Source organism: Protopterus annectens, chromosome 13.part0, assembly GCF_019279795.1.
Source record: "Protopterus annectens isolate FY-2018-M chromosome 13.part0, PAN1.0, whole genome shotgun sequence".
Taxonomy (NCBI): Eukaryota; Metazoa; Chordata; order Ceratodontiformes; family Protopteridae; genus Protopterus; species Protopterus annectens.
In genome coordinates this window covers 757,351,664-757,369,154 of record NC_056747.1, presented here as the reverse complement: position 1 = coordinate 757,369,154, position 17,491 = coordinate 757,351,664, and the positions used below count along the sequence as shown (strand labels likewise).

General features: G+C 40.3%; 2 protein-coding genes across 2 annotated transcripts in view; one reads left to right on the top strand and one right to left on the bottom strand.

Moving 5' to 3' along the window:
* Positions 1-17,491, bottom strand: part of TP53I13 (tumor protein p53 inducible protein 13) — a 617,213-nt gene that overhangs the window by 487,367 nt on the left and 112,355 nt on the right. The gene's annotated exons all lie outside the window — the stretch shown is intronic.
* Positions 7,761-17,491, top strand: part of ABHD15 (abhydrolase domain containing 15) — a 29,257-nt gene continuing 19,526 nt past the window's right edge. The window contains exon 1 of the mRNA XM_044054455.1: positions 7,761-8,723. Within this exon, the coding sequence (XP_043910390.1) occupies positions 7,855-8,723 (869 nt within the window). The 5' untranslated portion in view covers positions 7,761-7,854. The remainder of the gene's footprint in view (positions 8,724-17,491) is intronic.

Genomic DNA, 17,491 nt, shown 5'->3' with positions numbered 1-17,491 from the left:
GTCTTTAGAACTGCTTTAGTCTTTGCTTTGGAAGCTGAAGTAGGCTTTACATATAACTGTGTAGGCCTGAAAACACCAACAGAAGCCGATGCCTGCTCAGCGGCTCCGGACCCATCTGAAGGAATAGTTTCTGAGGGTTCAATACATTGAGTATCCAGAGGCCTAGCTGGCTCCACGTGGGAGTCGTCAGCAGCCTGTGGCTCTGAGGTAGCGGGCGTCAGGGGCTGCGAAAGCGCCTCGCTGAGAACCGGCGAACCGGCGACTGGCTTAGCGGAAGCCTCTTCATCGGTTTTGGACTTCAGATGCATGTCCTTTTCTTTTTCCTTGCACTTTTTATAAACTCCGGTCGTCGGCTGTTCTGACGGCATTATATAATTGAATCTTCAGCCAAAGTAATGAAAGGCAAAATCGTACCGACGCTTAATAGCGCGTTGGTTAAATCTAGCACAAAACCGACAGCTAGCAACATTGTGATCAGGGCCTAGGCAAGGAATACAGTAAGAATGAAAATCCTTATGAGGTATTTGCTTCCCACAAGAAATACAATTGTTAACTTTTTCTGACATCGGACTGGAGCAAGAAAAAAGTTTCCCCAACAGGGTACTTGGCTTTAATGAAGACTTCGGATCTGAAATTCGTCTTTGAAAATCTCAGGAGTCGGCCGACCGGCACTTGCGAACTGCTTTTGCTTCGGGCACCACGCGGCAAGAAAGACTGAAGAAAATGGCGTCAGCTGCATCTTTTATACCCCTGGCGCACTGACGTCAGGGAAGAGACAACAGCAACTGACGCCGGACCTAGACTTTGGAATTCAGGCAGACTGCGGGTAGCCTGCCAACAGGATAACCCAAGTATAATGACTGCAACAGTGAAACACTATGAACATCAAAGATGCACAGGGTACATATATAGAGACCATCAATGTGCACAGCATATACCAAGGTTTACATCTGTTTAGGGAGGGGGTAAGAAAATAAATATGTGCATTCCAACAAATCCTGGCCCACCTGTATGTAAGAAAGTCACAATTTCCTACTGAAGTGTGGAACAGCAGCCTAATGCCAGCAGGAGTGTTGAAGGCCAAAAAGAAGCAACTTCCACAGTTAATAACATAATAGCTTCAGATCACTGGGAATGTTAATTCTTGAACAATAATCAGATTTTTTTTTTCTTACAGCCTGCTCTAAAGGTTTCCAACAAACATCATGTTTTCATACAGATCTGTAAAAAGTACAAAAGTCCAGTTTACGGTTTTCACACAACCACATCTAAATGCCAAGTAATGTATCTATAAAGCCTTAAGCCATTTTCACTTTTACATTAATGAATAAAGTCAATGTCTAGTAATTTATAAAGCAATTCATAAAGAAACAAAGGGAAGATACATGTATGTCTCCCAAATATGCCACACAATCTAGAAGATTTAGGATTTTTGATTGGAAATGTTTACATAGATATTTTTATACCTCAAGTAGACTCCAGAGAATTTTTCCTCAGGTAGACAGCAAATGTTGGATATGTGATGAGGAAGAAAGAGGCATTTGGGAACATATTTTCTGGGAGTGCTGTGGGTTGGTGGACTTCGAGATGCACTCTCTGAGATGCTGGGTGGGCATATTAGTGTGACAACTGAGATGATTTTGCTAAACAAAGGGAAGATACATGTATGTCTCCCTAATAAAAAAATAGGCTCTCTTTACAGAATCAAACCTTTCCTCACTCCAGAATCTAGAACAACTATAGCCCACTCCCACCTTATCTCACCCCTTCTCTATGCCTCCCCCATTTTTACCAACTTATCAAAAAAAAATCTGTCAAAACTAGAAAACTCCTACCACAACATAGCCAGATTTGCCACAGGAAACCCTTACAGAACCCACCACTGTACTAATTTAAAACAACTAGGCTGGCTGGAATATCAACAGCAACTAAAAATTAACCAGCTAAGCATAGCCCATCAAATTCTTTATCAACCTGACAAAACACCTATACTATCCAGTCTGATTCGCCCATACCACAACCTAAAATCCCTGAGATCTGCACACAAACTTCTTATAGACTCTGTCAAGTCAAACAACAAGGCCGGAGACTCTCTTCTCAAACACTGTTGGAAAAGATTGGAACCTGCTTCCCTCTGAACTTTCTTCTATTCCCTCAAAGTCTCCCTTTAAAAAGAAATTCAAGCTTTACCTCAAAACACAATGGCTGTGCCCCTGTACTTATCCTGACTAACTTTACTTCTTGACAGCTGACTTATTTCACCCCTAAGTTTACTTTCTTTTTCAGCTGATTTTTCCTTAATCCCTCTCTCTGTACATGTTTATTGTATACTTCATGAATGTCATGTTCTACAATACTTTGTCATTCCATCACTTTTTGTACCACATCACCAGTATCAATGTCAAAAATGTTTTTATCTTATTATTATGTTATTATGTTTACATGTAGTGCTTTATGGTTTTTACTTAGTATCATTAAAATTATAAAAGCGGAGCTTATCTCCCCGGGCCTCTACTGAAAATGGACATATATCCAGCTAGACTAGCCCGGTCAACAAATGTAAAATAAAAAATAAAAGTTATGATACAGAATCAACTGTATATACATGGTAAGACCTTGCTGTGTCTAATTATGGTGGCTGCCAAAAAAACAATTACTAGATAATGGAAAACACAATCTAAACCAACTATATTAGAAGTAGTGAATATAGTAACAGAGATAAAACAACTGGAACTGAGATCTTTAGAGATGGGTAGAAGCAAACTACATAGGAAAAATGGGAACTGTGGGAACAATACACATATGGGAGGAATGAGGTTTACAAAAAGTTAGGTCTTAAATTAGCTATGTAATATTTGAAGAAAATGACTGGCTAGATTATAAGTGATGTATAATGTTTGCAACTGGGAGTGTGACAGTGTGTTTGTGATGTAAAATGCTTGAAAAGAGGATTGTGCCAGTTTTTATTTATATAAATGTATGATTGTTTATGTTGTAAGTGATGGTTTAATAAAGATGTTTGTTTAAAAAAAAATAGGGGCAGGAATTGAATAATTAATGTAATGCTGCTTAGGTTATATGAAATATAGCAATATATGTGAAATATAATGATTGTTAATGTTAATTTAATACAATTTCATTACTTCAGTATAAAAGTAAATCTGCCTATGTCACAAGTAATAATTCAATAAAGATGTTGGAGAACATTGTCTAGTAATTTATACATATATTTATTTTTGTTTACCACAGAAGTCTGACTAGGCATAAAATAACCAATTTTCAGCAGTGTCCTGGGGAGAAAACCCTCCAAACAGAAGCAACAATTTCATAAAATAACACACATGGTACAAATTACAAATAAAAGATAAATAATGAATGTCAAAATTGAAAACAATAAATATGGTACACTTCACAAGAGAAGAATATCACAATGCAAAAAAATTAAAAAAAAAAGTCCATTTAAACTTGGAAACAAACAAATTCCACTATCATAAAAATTGTGTGTTAATGTAATGTGGGAAGGATTAATACAACGGGAAAAAGTGAGAAAGACATAAAAGGAGAAAAGGAAATGACAGTGGAGTCTGGAAGTAACAAAAGCACAGTTACAGGGCAGAGAGAGAAACTTGTAGTTGACCTGATATCAGTAAAATAGTTCTCTTGGCTGGAGGACCTGCTTTTCTTCCATTTCACGCACTGTCAACATTTAGAGTTAGAGCCAACATAAAAAATTATCTTTAACTCAACATGGTTCTAAAACGACTCAGGTGCCCAGAATACAGCTGCATAATACATCCAAGATACTGCACTGGATTCAAATAGGACATGCCAAGTACCTGCAAAATGGTATTTCATTACTAAATCTAGTTGATGCATGTGACAATGCACCTGCCAGACATGTTAAGGAAATAGGGACCTGATATGTTAAAAATACAGCAGCCTGCACACTGCTTTACTGTCTATAGACCCCCCCCCCTCGTGATGGGAGTAATATATTACAATATGCAATATATTACTGTAATATATTACAATTTCTAGTAACTAGTAATATAACTAGTTTTTTTTTTTCAAAATAGTAATAAAGTAATAGTAATATGTTACTTTGTTTTTAGTAACTAGTAACTTAAATGTGAGTTACTTTTCCTTAAACCAGTGGTTCTCAACGTGGGTGATATCGCCCCCTAAACAGTGACCGAAAACTTCTGGGGGGCCATGGATAATATGGATAGTAATCGGATGTTAGGAGGTAACAGACACCTTGAAGGGGCAATATGGATACAAAATTACAATGTAATGCTGGCACAACTCATAGCACTTAGCACTCACTACTTGCCACTCAACCGTACCAAATTCCTCTGCATTTCCCAGTTTTAGGCTCAAAAGAACTGGGTGCCACAAATTTCCGATTGGCCTCATTAAACCCTGACTTCAGCATGAAGGCAAGGGTGTTGGAACCATCTCACTTCAATTAAAAAAAAAAAAAAAAAAACACCCCATGATGGTGGCATCTTCTCTTTTAAGGAGGACCATTTTCTACTCCTTACTGACTACAGGAACGATTGCCAATGTCACTGATTTCATGACCCACATACATGTAGGGGTATAAGGATTCAGATTCAGGCATCCATTATTCTAATTCAAGTACAAATGTTGTCAGTATGCATTTTGAACAACAAAATATACTGAGTTGTTGAAATCCTCAACAATTTAACAGATCATCAAGCATTTGCCAGAGGCAAGGCAAAAAACTACGGCAAAATCAGGAATAACTGGTAGGGACGATTGCATATTATCCTGCTGTTTGTAAAGTGGGTGTCATGTTACTGAGTTTGTGTGTCAAATGTTTCCCGATGTAAAAAAATGCAGTTTAAGAGCCAGTTGCCTGCAGAACTCGTATACCGCTAAGCATCTCAGCACAAAAATTTTAAACATAGCCATTAGCCAAACACAGTGTAAATTGTGCAATAGTCTGAAATCAGGAACAAATTTTCAATAGGGTGCTTAGAAACTTAGAACAGTTTTTTGAATGACGCATTTTGTGTTAGTGTGCATTTTCTGAAGGATATCAAGAATGAAAACATTTTCAAGAAAGAGTAATACACTGCAGTCAACTAATAATGATAACAATTAGAGCTGTACTTGACTGACATAACCATAGAATTCTGCACAAGCATGGTGTTGCATTAAAATAACACAAGTGCAGCTCATGCTGGTTTTACAAACTAACAAAGCCACACTTTCACTCCTGGTTTTAATAGAGGAGCTACAAGTTAAGTCCATGAGTAGAATGGGAAAATATTTTAACTGCCCTCTACAAGGTTACGTGCCATAATTAAAGTATGTAAATACCAGGCATCTTAAGTTGCAACATTAATAAAAAGTAAAGGCGTCCTACACGAAATCCAGCATTTAATTTCTGCTTTAGGACTGAAAGGCAGCAACTTCAACTCTAGTGTGGCTACTAATGCATGCTATGGATGTAAACTCAGTCCACACTTACTGGAATTTAAATGAGCCATGCTGAGGTAAGTGTGAGTGCATGTATGCGTGTATGAGTGTATGAGTATGTGTGTTAGGTTAAACTGGCAGTTCGTTTTTTGTACGAGAGAGATTGTGTGTGCAAATTAAACTAGCCGTTTGTATGACAGATAAAAATGTGTGTTTTACCGTATCCAAAAGTAGGTATGTGTATGACTGTCTGGCTGTGTGAGAGCAGAGTAAAGTTAGGTAGGGTGTGTGTGTGTGTGTGTGTGTGTGTGTATAAAAGAGAAGAGAGACTGTGTGTGTGTGTGCGTGTGTGCGTGTGTAAAACATACCTATCAACTGTTCAGATTCAGCCTCAAAGTTTTAGTCTCTTTCTCATAAAATTTGCGGTTTTCTGGTAAATCACGGAGGACTTGAAGTCACTAAATAATAATATGTATATGAGTTTTAGACTTCATAGCCTTCATAAAAAGCATACTAACACAAATCCTATTATATCAACTTTCTAAGTTTATAAGATCAATATCTTAAATTCTGTCCCTATTTTTGGGCCTTTGTCCTCCCATTTTGCTGGTCTTTGACCAGATTTCTTGCACTAAGAGGTTGAGAGGTATGGACTGCAGAATATAGAAAGCACCAATTTATTATGTTTAAATTTAAAAAATAATGTTATTGTGCACTGTTTTGAAGTTGCATTAAACACTAAGTAATGCAGTTATCAAAGAGGAATGCTGCAAACAGCAATGGCCTCCTCCACACCCATGCTACTTAATTATACCAAGTCTGAGATAACCGTACCACAGAACAAATTTAATTTCCCAAGATACCACACTCTTGATGCTGGTATACGTATCTTATCAACCAAATGTTTGCCATCACGTTTCAGTGTTGATCACAGCTGTTCCACTACATATATGTGGTATTATTTGTGCTGCTTAATAAAACAAGACATTTAACAGTGCATCACATTCCATTGTGAAACTTTTTATAACATTTTTAACGTGTATTTTACATGCACATTGCTGTACAACGATACTGCTACAGCTTCTACATATATAACGAGTACAACACTACTACTTTACAATTAATTTTATACATTCCAGAAATGTGACTTTACTGTTTTATCCAGTCATACTCTGATATTTAATTTAACAAATTCAGTGTTGTGAGGGAGCAGGAGCCCCTCACAGCAAGCATTTGGTGCAAGGTAGATAAACAAATCATGGGTACAGTGCCAGTCTATAAGAGGACACACACATGTCAACACAAATACATATGCCATATTATGTATACTCACAGACAATTTGGAGGATAGTTAATTCACCAGTGTCCTGCCTTTTGGTGAGTGTTAGAGGTAGGAGTCAATGCCCAGCATCAGCAGCTACCAGATTTGTTTACAAAACCTACTAATGCACATTGGTATTTACATAAATACAAGAGCAGAAGGTTTCTGAATCAGATTTTATCCATTGAGCAGATTGACCTGGGCTATGAATAACAGTATAGTCAAACGGGTTAATGTAATGAGCTTCAAGCAAAATAATCAGGGTTTGATTCCTACAACTTCCACTTATGCACTTCATGATTAAGTCAACTTGCCAAAAACTCCAGAGTCATACCTGAAAACCAGCACTAGTGTCTAAATGGTCTAATCCACTTAAAGTTTAAATTAACAAAAATATGAAGCTTGTATGCTTGGATGAGCAAACATCTGGTATGCACATGCAAAAATACTTAAATAACTTACTAGACATGGCTGTCATCACAATGTGTCAGACATAATGAAGACTAACACAAACAGAAGACCCAAAAAAAAAAAACAACGGCGTGAATGGGAAAGGAGTAGAAAACAACAAGTCCCACAGTTTTCCCAGGGACAGACCTGTTTTGAAAAGGGCGTGATCCTATCCAAGGGACTGTTCTCGGATGACAGTATGTTGTGTCCCCAAACAGGAGGAACAATGAAAGCCACAGAAGTCACAAGAGACAGCCTAAGTGTAGTAAACAAAGAAACTCTACTTTTCCACACTGTAAAACAGACTATTTTCAAAGATTTGTCTGCGCATCTCTGTAACAAGAACAGAAAAAGATCAGTTCAAATGCCTAGACTGGACTCTAACCGAAAAAGATCAGTACAAGAGGTTAAGTACACTTTTAATGTTTAATCAGTGCAGGGTCATTCACTGCATAACTTACTGATTAATGCAAGGCCTTAGGAGTGAATGTTACAATACTTAAACCCACTCAACCAATTAGCAAACAAGAAAGTATCAAAATAAGTGAAAAATATTTTTTCTAGTCTGAAGTGAGACTTTGTGGGACATTTGTTTTACTGTTGCAGTTTAGTGACACTCAAATACATGTGCAGAGATGTTATGGGGAATTGTAGCAGGAGTTTTTCTTTTGATTTTCTTATGTTTGGGAAGAAGACTGCTCTGCAGTAAGATTAAGTCCGGAACTGTGTTCAGCACTGGAAAACATGGAAATACAAAGGAGGAAGAGGATGAGGAAGATGATGATTTTGGTCTCCTGCAATACAGCGAGAAAGTCCAAGGTGGTTCACCACTGATCTGCAAGTCCTCTGCTCTGGCTACTTACCTGCTTGACACCTGCCCTGCTTTTTCAGAAACTACTGGCTCAGGCTGGTCCCAGATAATCTGGGCTCATCTACATACTATTCTCAATTTGTTTTTCCCCGTTGAGACCGAAATTGAAATTGCCAGAGATCACCTGCAGCTCCTGGACCAAGGTATTGTGTCACTGGACTGGGTAGTGGGACCCCATCCACCAAGCAAAAGTCGGAGAGCCACCAACATTTTCCCTTCCCCTCCAATCCTACTCATTATTCCCAACTCATTTGGTCGAATCACAAGGAATGTGCAGCAGCTATGCAGTCTAGCAATGGAACAAGGTTACTATCCAGTTATCTTCAACAGAAGGGGACATAACAGGTGCCCACTGACCACCCTGAAACTGCAAGAGTTTGGTGACCCATCAGACCTTCAAGCAGCCATTTCCTACATCAGATTTCGACATCCCAGTTCTAAGATATTTGCAGTCAGTGAAAGCTCAGGATCTGGTCTGCTGCTGTCCTACATGGGTGAATGGGGTTCTTCAACCTATGTGACTGGGGCAGTCTGCATCTCCCCAATCTTCAGATGCCAGGAATGGTTTGAATCCAGAATGTTATGGTTCTACAGATGGACTATACTTCTTTATCAAAAATTCTGTCACAGCAGGTAAGTGCATCACCTTCTCAAATATCAGTACCCACTGCAAGACACTAAGTAGCAATGTTTATGGGTACACAACTGCAAAACTCCTTAGCACAAAGCATCTCAGTATAGTCAGCAAAACTATACTGAATCTGCAGTTTCAAGCTCCATTAACATTCAGTATTTAATAATTTTAGTTAACAGGGCAGCTGAACTGGCTTGATGACCCTTTACAACCATGACGTGGGCCACAGTGGCAGTATAGACATGTAGAGTAAACAGTCAGAAATTTACAGTCACTAGCACTGTTCTCAGTACATGAGGTAATAACCTATTACAACTGATCCAACCCATCAAAAACACAGAAAGCAGTACTTCCTCCCCTCCCCCCATCTCCAAATTTCCTAACTCTAAAATCACAAAGCAGTGGAGAAATTGGAAAATTCCCTAAATCCACTGTTGTACTACATATACAAATACGGCTAGTTGGCCTGCTAGCATAATATGCTGGTGTAAGGGAGCAAGCCACTCTACTGTTTTATTATGTCTCAAATTGCATGGCAAGCTCCCATGAATGGCGCAACTTTAAATATACTAATTCTAAGCTCAATCAGCAGTACAGGTAACGGCACCCCCCACAAACAAAACAAAAACACAAACACAAACAACATGATCTAACTACATGTGCTTGGCTGAAATGGTTTCACCATACTATCAATACAATAACAGTACTGATAACAACACACACACACACACACACACACACACACACACACACACACACACACACACACACACACACACACACACACACACACACACACACACACACACACCTCATTAAATAAGGTTTGCTGAAATGTGGTACACTAAAATGCAGAATTCTTTTAGTTCTTCTGCAAATTTCTATGCCCATAATATCGGTGTTGCTTGCAAAGGCCTTCCCAAAGCAAATATCCACACATTCTTCTTAAAAAGCAGGATACAGAACAGTAAGTAACAAATTTTAAATTCCAGATGCTTCAGCAGTTCTGTCACTGCTCACTTTAAGTTTTATCCCTTAGTAAAGGGCAGCCCAGAGAGCTACCAAATTGTAATCCTTCCCACAAGATACGTTTGCCAAGTCACCCATCACCACTTTATAAGCATCCCTGCTGAGTAAAGAAGCTACTTTTTCAGAATACCCACACTCTCTTTCCAACTTGCACATGCAATTCACAGAATAAGCATTCAAAGTATCTGCCTCTCATTCTGGATTGAGAATTTCATCCTGACCCCAAATGGAGACAGCACTTGTTCTACCATGTAATGATGTAATATTTAACTGGCATACCTTTCTACCCACCAACAAGTTCCTGCTTACACTTCAACTTAATCAGAAAGGTAAATATATTCTCTCTATTTCTCTTCTTGGTAACCTTCTCTTGACTTTTTGAGGCTTTAATTCAGCACTAAGAATTAACCCCTCTTCTATGTAACCAGTACCTCTAAAGTCTTCCATCGACTCTCTGGCTACTTTCATTGCATATTTACCTAAAACTATTCTTGTACAACTAAGAGTAAAATTATTCATGTCTATATGGTAAACATCCTTTTCCCTAACCAGTTAATGTAATAGCCTAATGCATGCAGTCCTTGGGCAGCAAGATTAGAACCCTGGTCCTTGAAATGCTGCATTACCACTCCTCTGTCACGTACCTACAGTCTGTCATTAAAACAAGGGAAAACTACACTAATGTAGAAAAATGTAGGAGTCATCCCAATTCCACAACTCCTTGTAGCATACCTTCATACAATAATGGCTTAACTTTTTAATATCATCTCCTGCCAAAACTCTGGAAAAGCTGATGTAATAAGAAACACAAGAATAAAATCACCGTTAAACATGGAATTTTGCCCAACCATGTCTGTGGCTTCAGCTATGTAAGAGTACCAACATTGTTGGTTGCTGTTAAAATGCAGATAAAGGGGTCCTAACAAACACAGTCTCTTCACAGACTTGATCAAGACCTCCAAATTTGTTGGTAACTCCTTGCAGACTATCACTTTGACAGTTTACCAGTGAGTCTACAGCATGGTTTTGGAGTTACCTGTCAGACTGCCACTGCAAAATAAGAAATCAGGCACACACTTGCAGTTCTTGCCTATATTCCTTGGTATACCCCCCATGGCTCTGTACTTGGACCACTTCAGACCTATTTATTAAAAAAACTTACCAGAAATGCATCTTCTGGCAATACACTCATGGAGAGATTATGATCATATCATGTGCCCCTCTTCCACTTCACATACATCCCATTAAAAGCAGCCTTGAAGATGATCTCTCAGCAAAACACACTTAATAAAACAACTGCCAAAATACAGACCGACAAACGCAACCACATTTAATTAAGGTATATGCAAAACACCCCCTGAAGGCGTTACGCTAACAGCAAACACCCCTTCAGAAAACATCCAGCCCTTTAGGTATGCCGTAGTATGGACTGATCCCTACTCTTTCAATGGGAACTCACAATGAAAGCTCTAGAACTAAAATCAATGAGCTGCAGGAAACACTTCAGGTATCAATCTGCACCCACAGCAAATGGCAAAGGATTCTTTATTTCCCCAATTAGAATACTGACTTTCTCCATTTAAAGTAACCCAGAAGCAAAACTACATCATCAGATGTTGCTAAATGAGATTTTTTGCATTATACCTCTAGCTCCTAGAAATGAGCATATCTGTATCACACTACCAGAAAGACAGGTAATTAGACAGTAGACTGGTTGTCTGTTAAAGAATGGTTAATCATTCTGTGCTGCACCGTATTGCTTAAACAAGAAAGCTCAAGGACCTTACCAGTGAATTACAACTGATTAAGTTCCACGTACTGCACACCTCATTTGCAATGTACTGTTAGTGATCTCAAGGACTAATCACTGACAAAGTACTATTTAATCATCTGATTGCTGTGTTGAGATAGTTTGCAAGCACAGAGAAGAAATATTACATAATATCAAAGGTTTCCCTCTATGTTTGCTCAACTTTGGAGTATATACAAGGACTTTTAGACCCCCACCCCCCAAAAAAAAAAAATCCCAAAGAAAGAATAATGTCTTATTTTACTTCCAGCTTGCTTTACCTTACAGTGTTCCTGTTGTATGTTCCTCCGCTATAAACAGTATTAGCAGATTGTAATCCAGGACTCACAGTAATGTAGCACCTTATACTTTTCTAAGATTCAGGCCCTGGCAGCAGGAACTCTCTAATGACAGATGTTAGGATCAGTATCTGTATAAATAGCAAAAAAGAATTTGAGTACAAGGGTGAGGATGCCTTCACAACCCAGCATGCCACATGGTGACACACACCAGCAACAGGTTGATTGTGCCTGCCAAAAAATCAGTTAGTGAAACTTCAGAAGTCTGCTAAACTGGGGATATCATAACAGGAAATCCCAAGTAATACTGCAAAAGACCTTCCAAGTCAGATCTTACATTTTCTGTACTGGAGATGAAACTACAGGTATTTTATGCATCGTGGAGATAAATAAAATTTAGGAACTGCAATGTAGGTCGCCATCACTCTCTTGAGCACCAACATGACCTCTGCTCCCACCCCACCTTTAGGATGCTGCCTACCCTCACAATTGGATGGATGACACGAAAGCAGACAAGTGGGGCACATGCCAAACTGCTGGTGAGGTCCAAGTTGTGCACCAACTCACAATCCTAGCATCTCCATAATGCTGGTGTAAGCTTTGACTACTAGAGGACCTCGGAAGAAAAAACAAAAATGACTCATTAGACCTGTATACTGTTACTTATTGCTGTAACACTATCACCTGTGTAATTACAACATCATGGACGATGTGAATATGTTAAGGGCAATTCTGCTGAGAGTCTTAAGGACAGCAGTGGGTTCTTACCCACCACTCAGGGTGGACATCTCTACTCTAAGTGTAATGAAATTTCTTTCCCAGGAATACTGAATATCACTGCATCTCAAACGGACTCCCCAAATTGTGACTTTACAACTAACTTTATGTAAAAAAAATGACCTGCTGCTTTAAAATGGGAGGAAGACACTAAGCTGTCTCTCTGTCCATGATGCATTCAATTTCCTTCTTCTCCGAGAAAGGGAAATTAACATATCCTTCTACTTGCGAGCTAGGTGACACTGACTTTACGACTAGTATACACTGCTGCTGCTTCAGTTTTTTATTTGTATAGCAAGCTAAAATCCATGACTTCTTAGCTGTGGCACAACATAAACCTGGTGCACTTGGGCATTCTGAGGCAGTGTAGCAAATGCCTCGTACACAGACAACCCTCTTCTCTTGCCTCCCAACAATCAGACATGAGAGAGATACACTTATATCACCAAACTGGAAGCTATGTACTCTTCAGCCAAGACCGGGCTAGCTGGCCAAAAGGAGTAGGTCAACACCTGCACAACACCACATGTAACGCATAGCCCTCCAGAACACCCACCATCACAGCTCTCACATAAAAAGACAAACCACACACCCACCTTCACGGAGGCTCTCAATAGAAATTTACCCAAACAGCAGAGACCTCCAAGACAAATGCACTCACCCACAACAATACAGCGAAAACCGCAGGTCACATAGCTCACCTCCAAAGTGTGCCCCTCAACCTAAACCCCTAAAGGCTAAACACCTTCCCAATACACTAATCATAAGTGACTCAACAGTGAGGCACAAAGATGTCCCACTCACTAGGTTAAATAAGGAGAAGGTAACAGTCAACTGTCAGGTGCCAGAATCCGACATATAACACACGCACTCAGGTCACTTCCCAACAAGTACAAATATGACTCTGTCATTGTCCATGTGGGTGTGAATGACCTGAGATGCACCTCCATATACTACATGAAAAGAAACATGGTGGGAGCTCTCGGATTATGTGGCCCAGGCAGGTATGACCCTAGCCCTGAGCAGTATCCTACCGTCACCCAGAATGATACCGCAGTACAAACAAAAACTGATTGACTTCAACAATTGGCCAGGTTTCTGGGGTCATTCTAAGGGGATCCAGTATCTGTCTGCTTGGGATGACATGACTGACAGACCTCGATGCTTTGCCACATATGGCCTGCATCTGTCAGCCCTGGGTTTCTGTGTACTGGATAAGGCTCTTGCCACACTTATAGTGCCTTTTTTAGGAGGTGTTCCAAAGATCAAATTACCACCATAACAGCTATAAATAAATGCAATCTGAGGGTCATGCTGCTCAACACTAGAAGTCTAAATTTCAAGATGCACTCGCTCGAAGCACTCCTCAAAATGGAGAACATTTCCATTTGTACTGTAATGGAGACCTGGATTAAAGTGGTAGACAGCATCCCTGTCCAACCAAGCTATAACATTTCACAACTTTAGGCCCCAAAACATGGACCGAAGCTCCAAAGGCAGTTGTGTTTCCATATTCATAAAGGATATGCACACCTCCAGACTAGTAGCCCAGCATAACGCATCTTAAATACTTCAGGTACAACTAACATTGGGTAAGACAGTGATCCAGGTCATAGCCTGCTGTAGGTCCCCAACTATGTCCCCAGACTCTCACTCCACGTTCCAAAGCACCATGGAATCTATCAAGGTCCAACCCAACACTCTCATACTAGGAGACTTCAACTACCCCTCCATCAACTGGGAAAACTACTCAAGCACCAATACACTGGCCCAATGCTTCCTGGAATTCATCAATTCAAATGCCTTGGACCAGTTCATTCTGACCCCCACTAGAGGAAGCAACATCCTTGACCTGGTTATTACTAACACGGGTGACCGTTGCTCTGCACCAATAGTCAAATCCCTCTCTGGTCAGATCCAAGCATAAACTAATCACCATGGAAATCCACATCTCACCCACATCCATCACAAAGGTTACAACCCTGAAAAACTTTTCCAAAGCTGACTTTGGGCTCCTGAAAACAGAGGTTACTAACTTCACGGCACCCATGTCAATGGAAAATAGCTGCATAACTGCCGACTCATACACCAATGCACTGTACAAACATGTACATAAATGCGTGGAACTAGCCATACCCAACAGAACCAAGATGCTCTCCTCCATAAAAAGGAAGCCAATCTGGTGGTCCCCTACCACTGATAAACTCTACAACAGAAGGAAGAAACTGTTGCAGAAAAAAGGTAAAGCCCCAAGACTGGAAAAACTCCCTTATTAGCCTCAACAAAAAGTTGAGATACCTCATCAAAACCTCCAAAGCCAGCTATGAAGGCAGAATTACGGCAGAAACTAAAAACAATCACAAAGCCTTCTATAGTTATATCAAGAACCTCCACGGCAATACCCAGATTTGGACTGAGTTACTGCATAATGGAACCTCCTATGCTGACCCAACAGATATCACCAACATACTGGCAGTTAGATTCAATGCCAACTTTACCCCTCTCTCTCCCCTAAAGGACCAATCACAATACCGGAAGAATGCCAGACACCCAGCATTACAGGTTAAAACTGCATTGTCCAAGGCCAAGAATACAGCTTCCATGAGACCCAATAATATCCCTGGCTGTGTTCTACATGAACTATAAAGCAAACTGGCACCACATTTGTGTGCCCTGTTCAGTCACAGCCTCACCTCAAACTTTGTCTCTACTGAATGGCGCACTGCTACAGTCATCCCTCTCCATAAACGGGGAGCTACTACAGACGCTGGGAATTATCGCCCCATCAGCCTAACGAGTCTGATATATAAAGTTATGGACCCGATTAACAACGATACAGGAAATCTCCAAACAAACTCTAGACCCCACCCAATTTGGCTTTGTGAAAGGGAGATCATGCCTGCTCAACCTGGATGACTTTTTTGAGTAAGTCACCAGGGCTGTGGATGAAGGTAAGGCAGAGCATACAGCCTACCTTGATCAGCCCAAGGCCTTTAATACCATTCTTTACTCTGGAATTACTGATAAACTCACCAAATTAGGCATAAACCCCTATATCTCTAGGTGGGTTGCAAACTGGCTCACAGATAGAACACACAGTGTGAAAATAACGGACTCCAAGTCAGACTGCCAACCAGTAACAAGTAAAGTCCCACAGGGATTGGTCCTGGGTCTTCTCCTGTTCAGCATCTACTTCTCAGAAGTCCAGGCCATCACAAAGGGACTCTGACCAAGTTCACAGACGACTGCAAGCTGGGAGACATTATTAACTCCCCAAGTGATGTAGACATCCTACAGAAAGGCCTCACTTAGACCAATGACTGGCGTTGAAACCATGGCCTTAAGCTTAACACCAAAAAAAGCGTCATCATCCCCTTTGGCAAAAACTCCATTCTCAGTAATCACCACACCGATGGGAGCTCACTGAACACTGAAGGCATTTATAAGAGATCTGGGGATCTAGGCTGACAGCAACCTCTCCTTCGACAACCACATTGCCACTGTGGTCAGAAAGTCCTTCTATGTGGCACATCTCTTTACCAAGGGTTTTGCATCCAGGAAGAAAGAGGTCATCGTCTCTCTCTAGTCTTCCCTTATTAGACCAACCATTGAGTAGAACGCCCCATTTGGCATGTACCTCTGACACCAGTCATTGAGTATAATGCCCCACTTGGCATGTACCTCACTAGACACCTGCAACAGCTGGAGAGGCCACAGAAGTACCTCACGAAGAGGATCCTAGTCATTAAAAACATGTCCTACACGGACAGACTCAAAAGACTCCAGCTATTCTCGGTCTCATACTTAGAGGCAATCTCTGCTTGACTTACAAAGCCATGTCTGACTCAGCTGTGTTAGAAATGCTACATCTAAAGAAATCCCAATCCCTCCACACTGCACTCTCCAGAGACCTCAACCTCATTACCACATTCAACAGAACATGCTGGAGGGACAGCTTCCTCACCCAGAGACTGCCCATGCTCTGGAACAGACTTCCCATACATGTCAAGTAGAGCACCTTGCTGTCCCTCTAAGAGAAATCTTGACGAGTGGATGGGTAACAAAGTTCAACCCAGGGATCACTCCAGTGGCTCTACTTGACAGAGGCACTGAGAACCAACATCGGGTGGCACGATGCCAGGGCACTTCTATGGGCTAGACCTGTAAAGGCTCCAGGGCCATTAGCCTAGTACACACCTATGAAAATGATCTATGATGTGGGAGATATATCTGCGAATCATACAACTGAATTTCTAACTGCCGACTGAATGAAGCGAGTGACGCAATTCACTTATCTGCTGAACTTTAAATATCTGAATGTCATGCAAGTTACAAATGTATGCTAAATGCAACTGGTACGACATTTGGGTTCAAAATCAACATAAAGACCAAGGTAATTGTTTTTCCTTATTTAAAGCTATTTCCAGTACAGCAGCAAAGATGTATCATCTGTTAACATGTAGAAAATTAGAAGTGAAATCCAACCACAACTGTGATTTAGCCATCTTTTTTTTGTTTCTTGCAAGAGTAAGCATTAGGTTTAGAGATGAAGATGGAACAAGAGGCTATATACATAAACACACAAAGAACACTGGATGCTTTTACTACAGGATTTAACTCCAAAGTGACTGAACAGCCCTGCCCAGTCACAACTTGCACCGCAGTCTACTTTGTAAAGACACAGTATATCACACCTGGCACATGACACTCCATTTGACTACAAAGTAGAAATGCTCGCTCTTTTAAAATATTTACAACTGCATACTGTATTGATATTTATCCAGATTCCTCCTCTATCACTAGTCAAGGGCAGAATGGTTAGTGTACAACCTGCATACTGGTTATTGAAATTTTTTTATCCCCAAGATTTTTT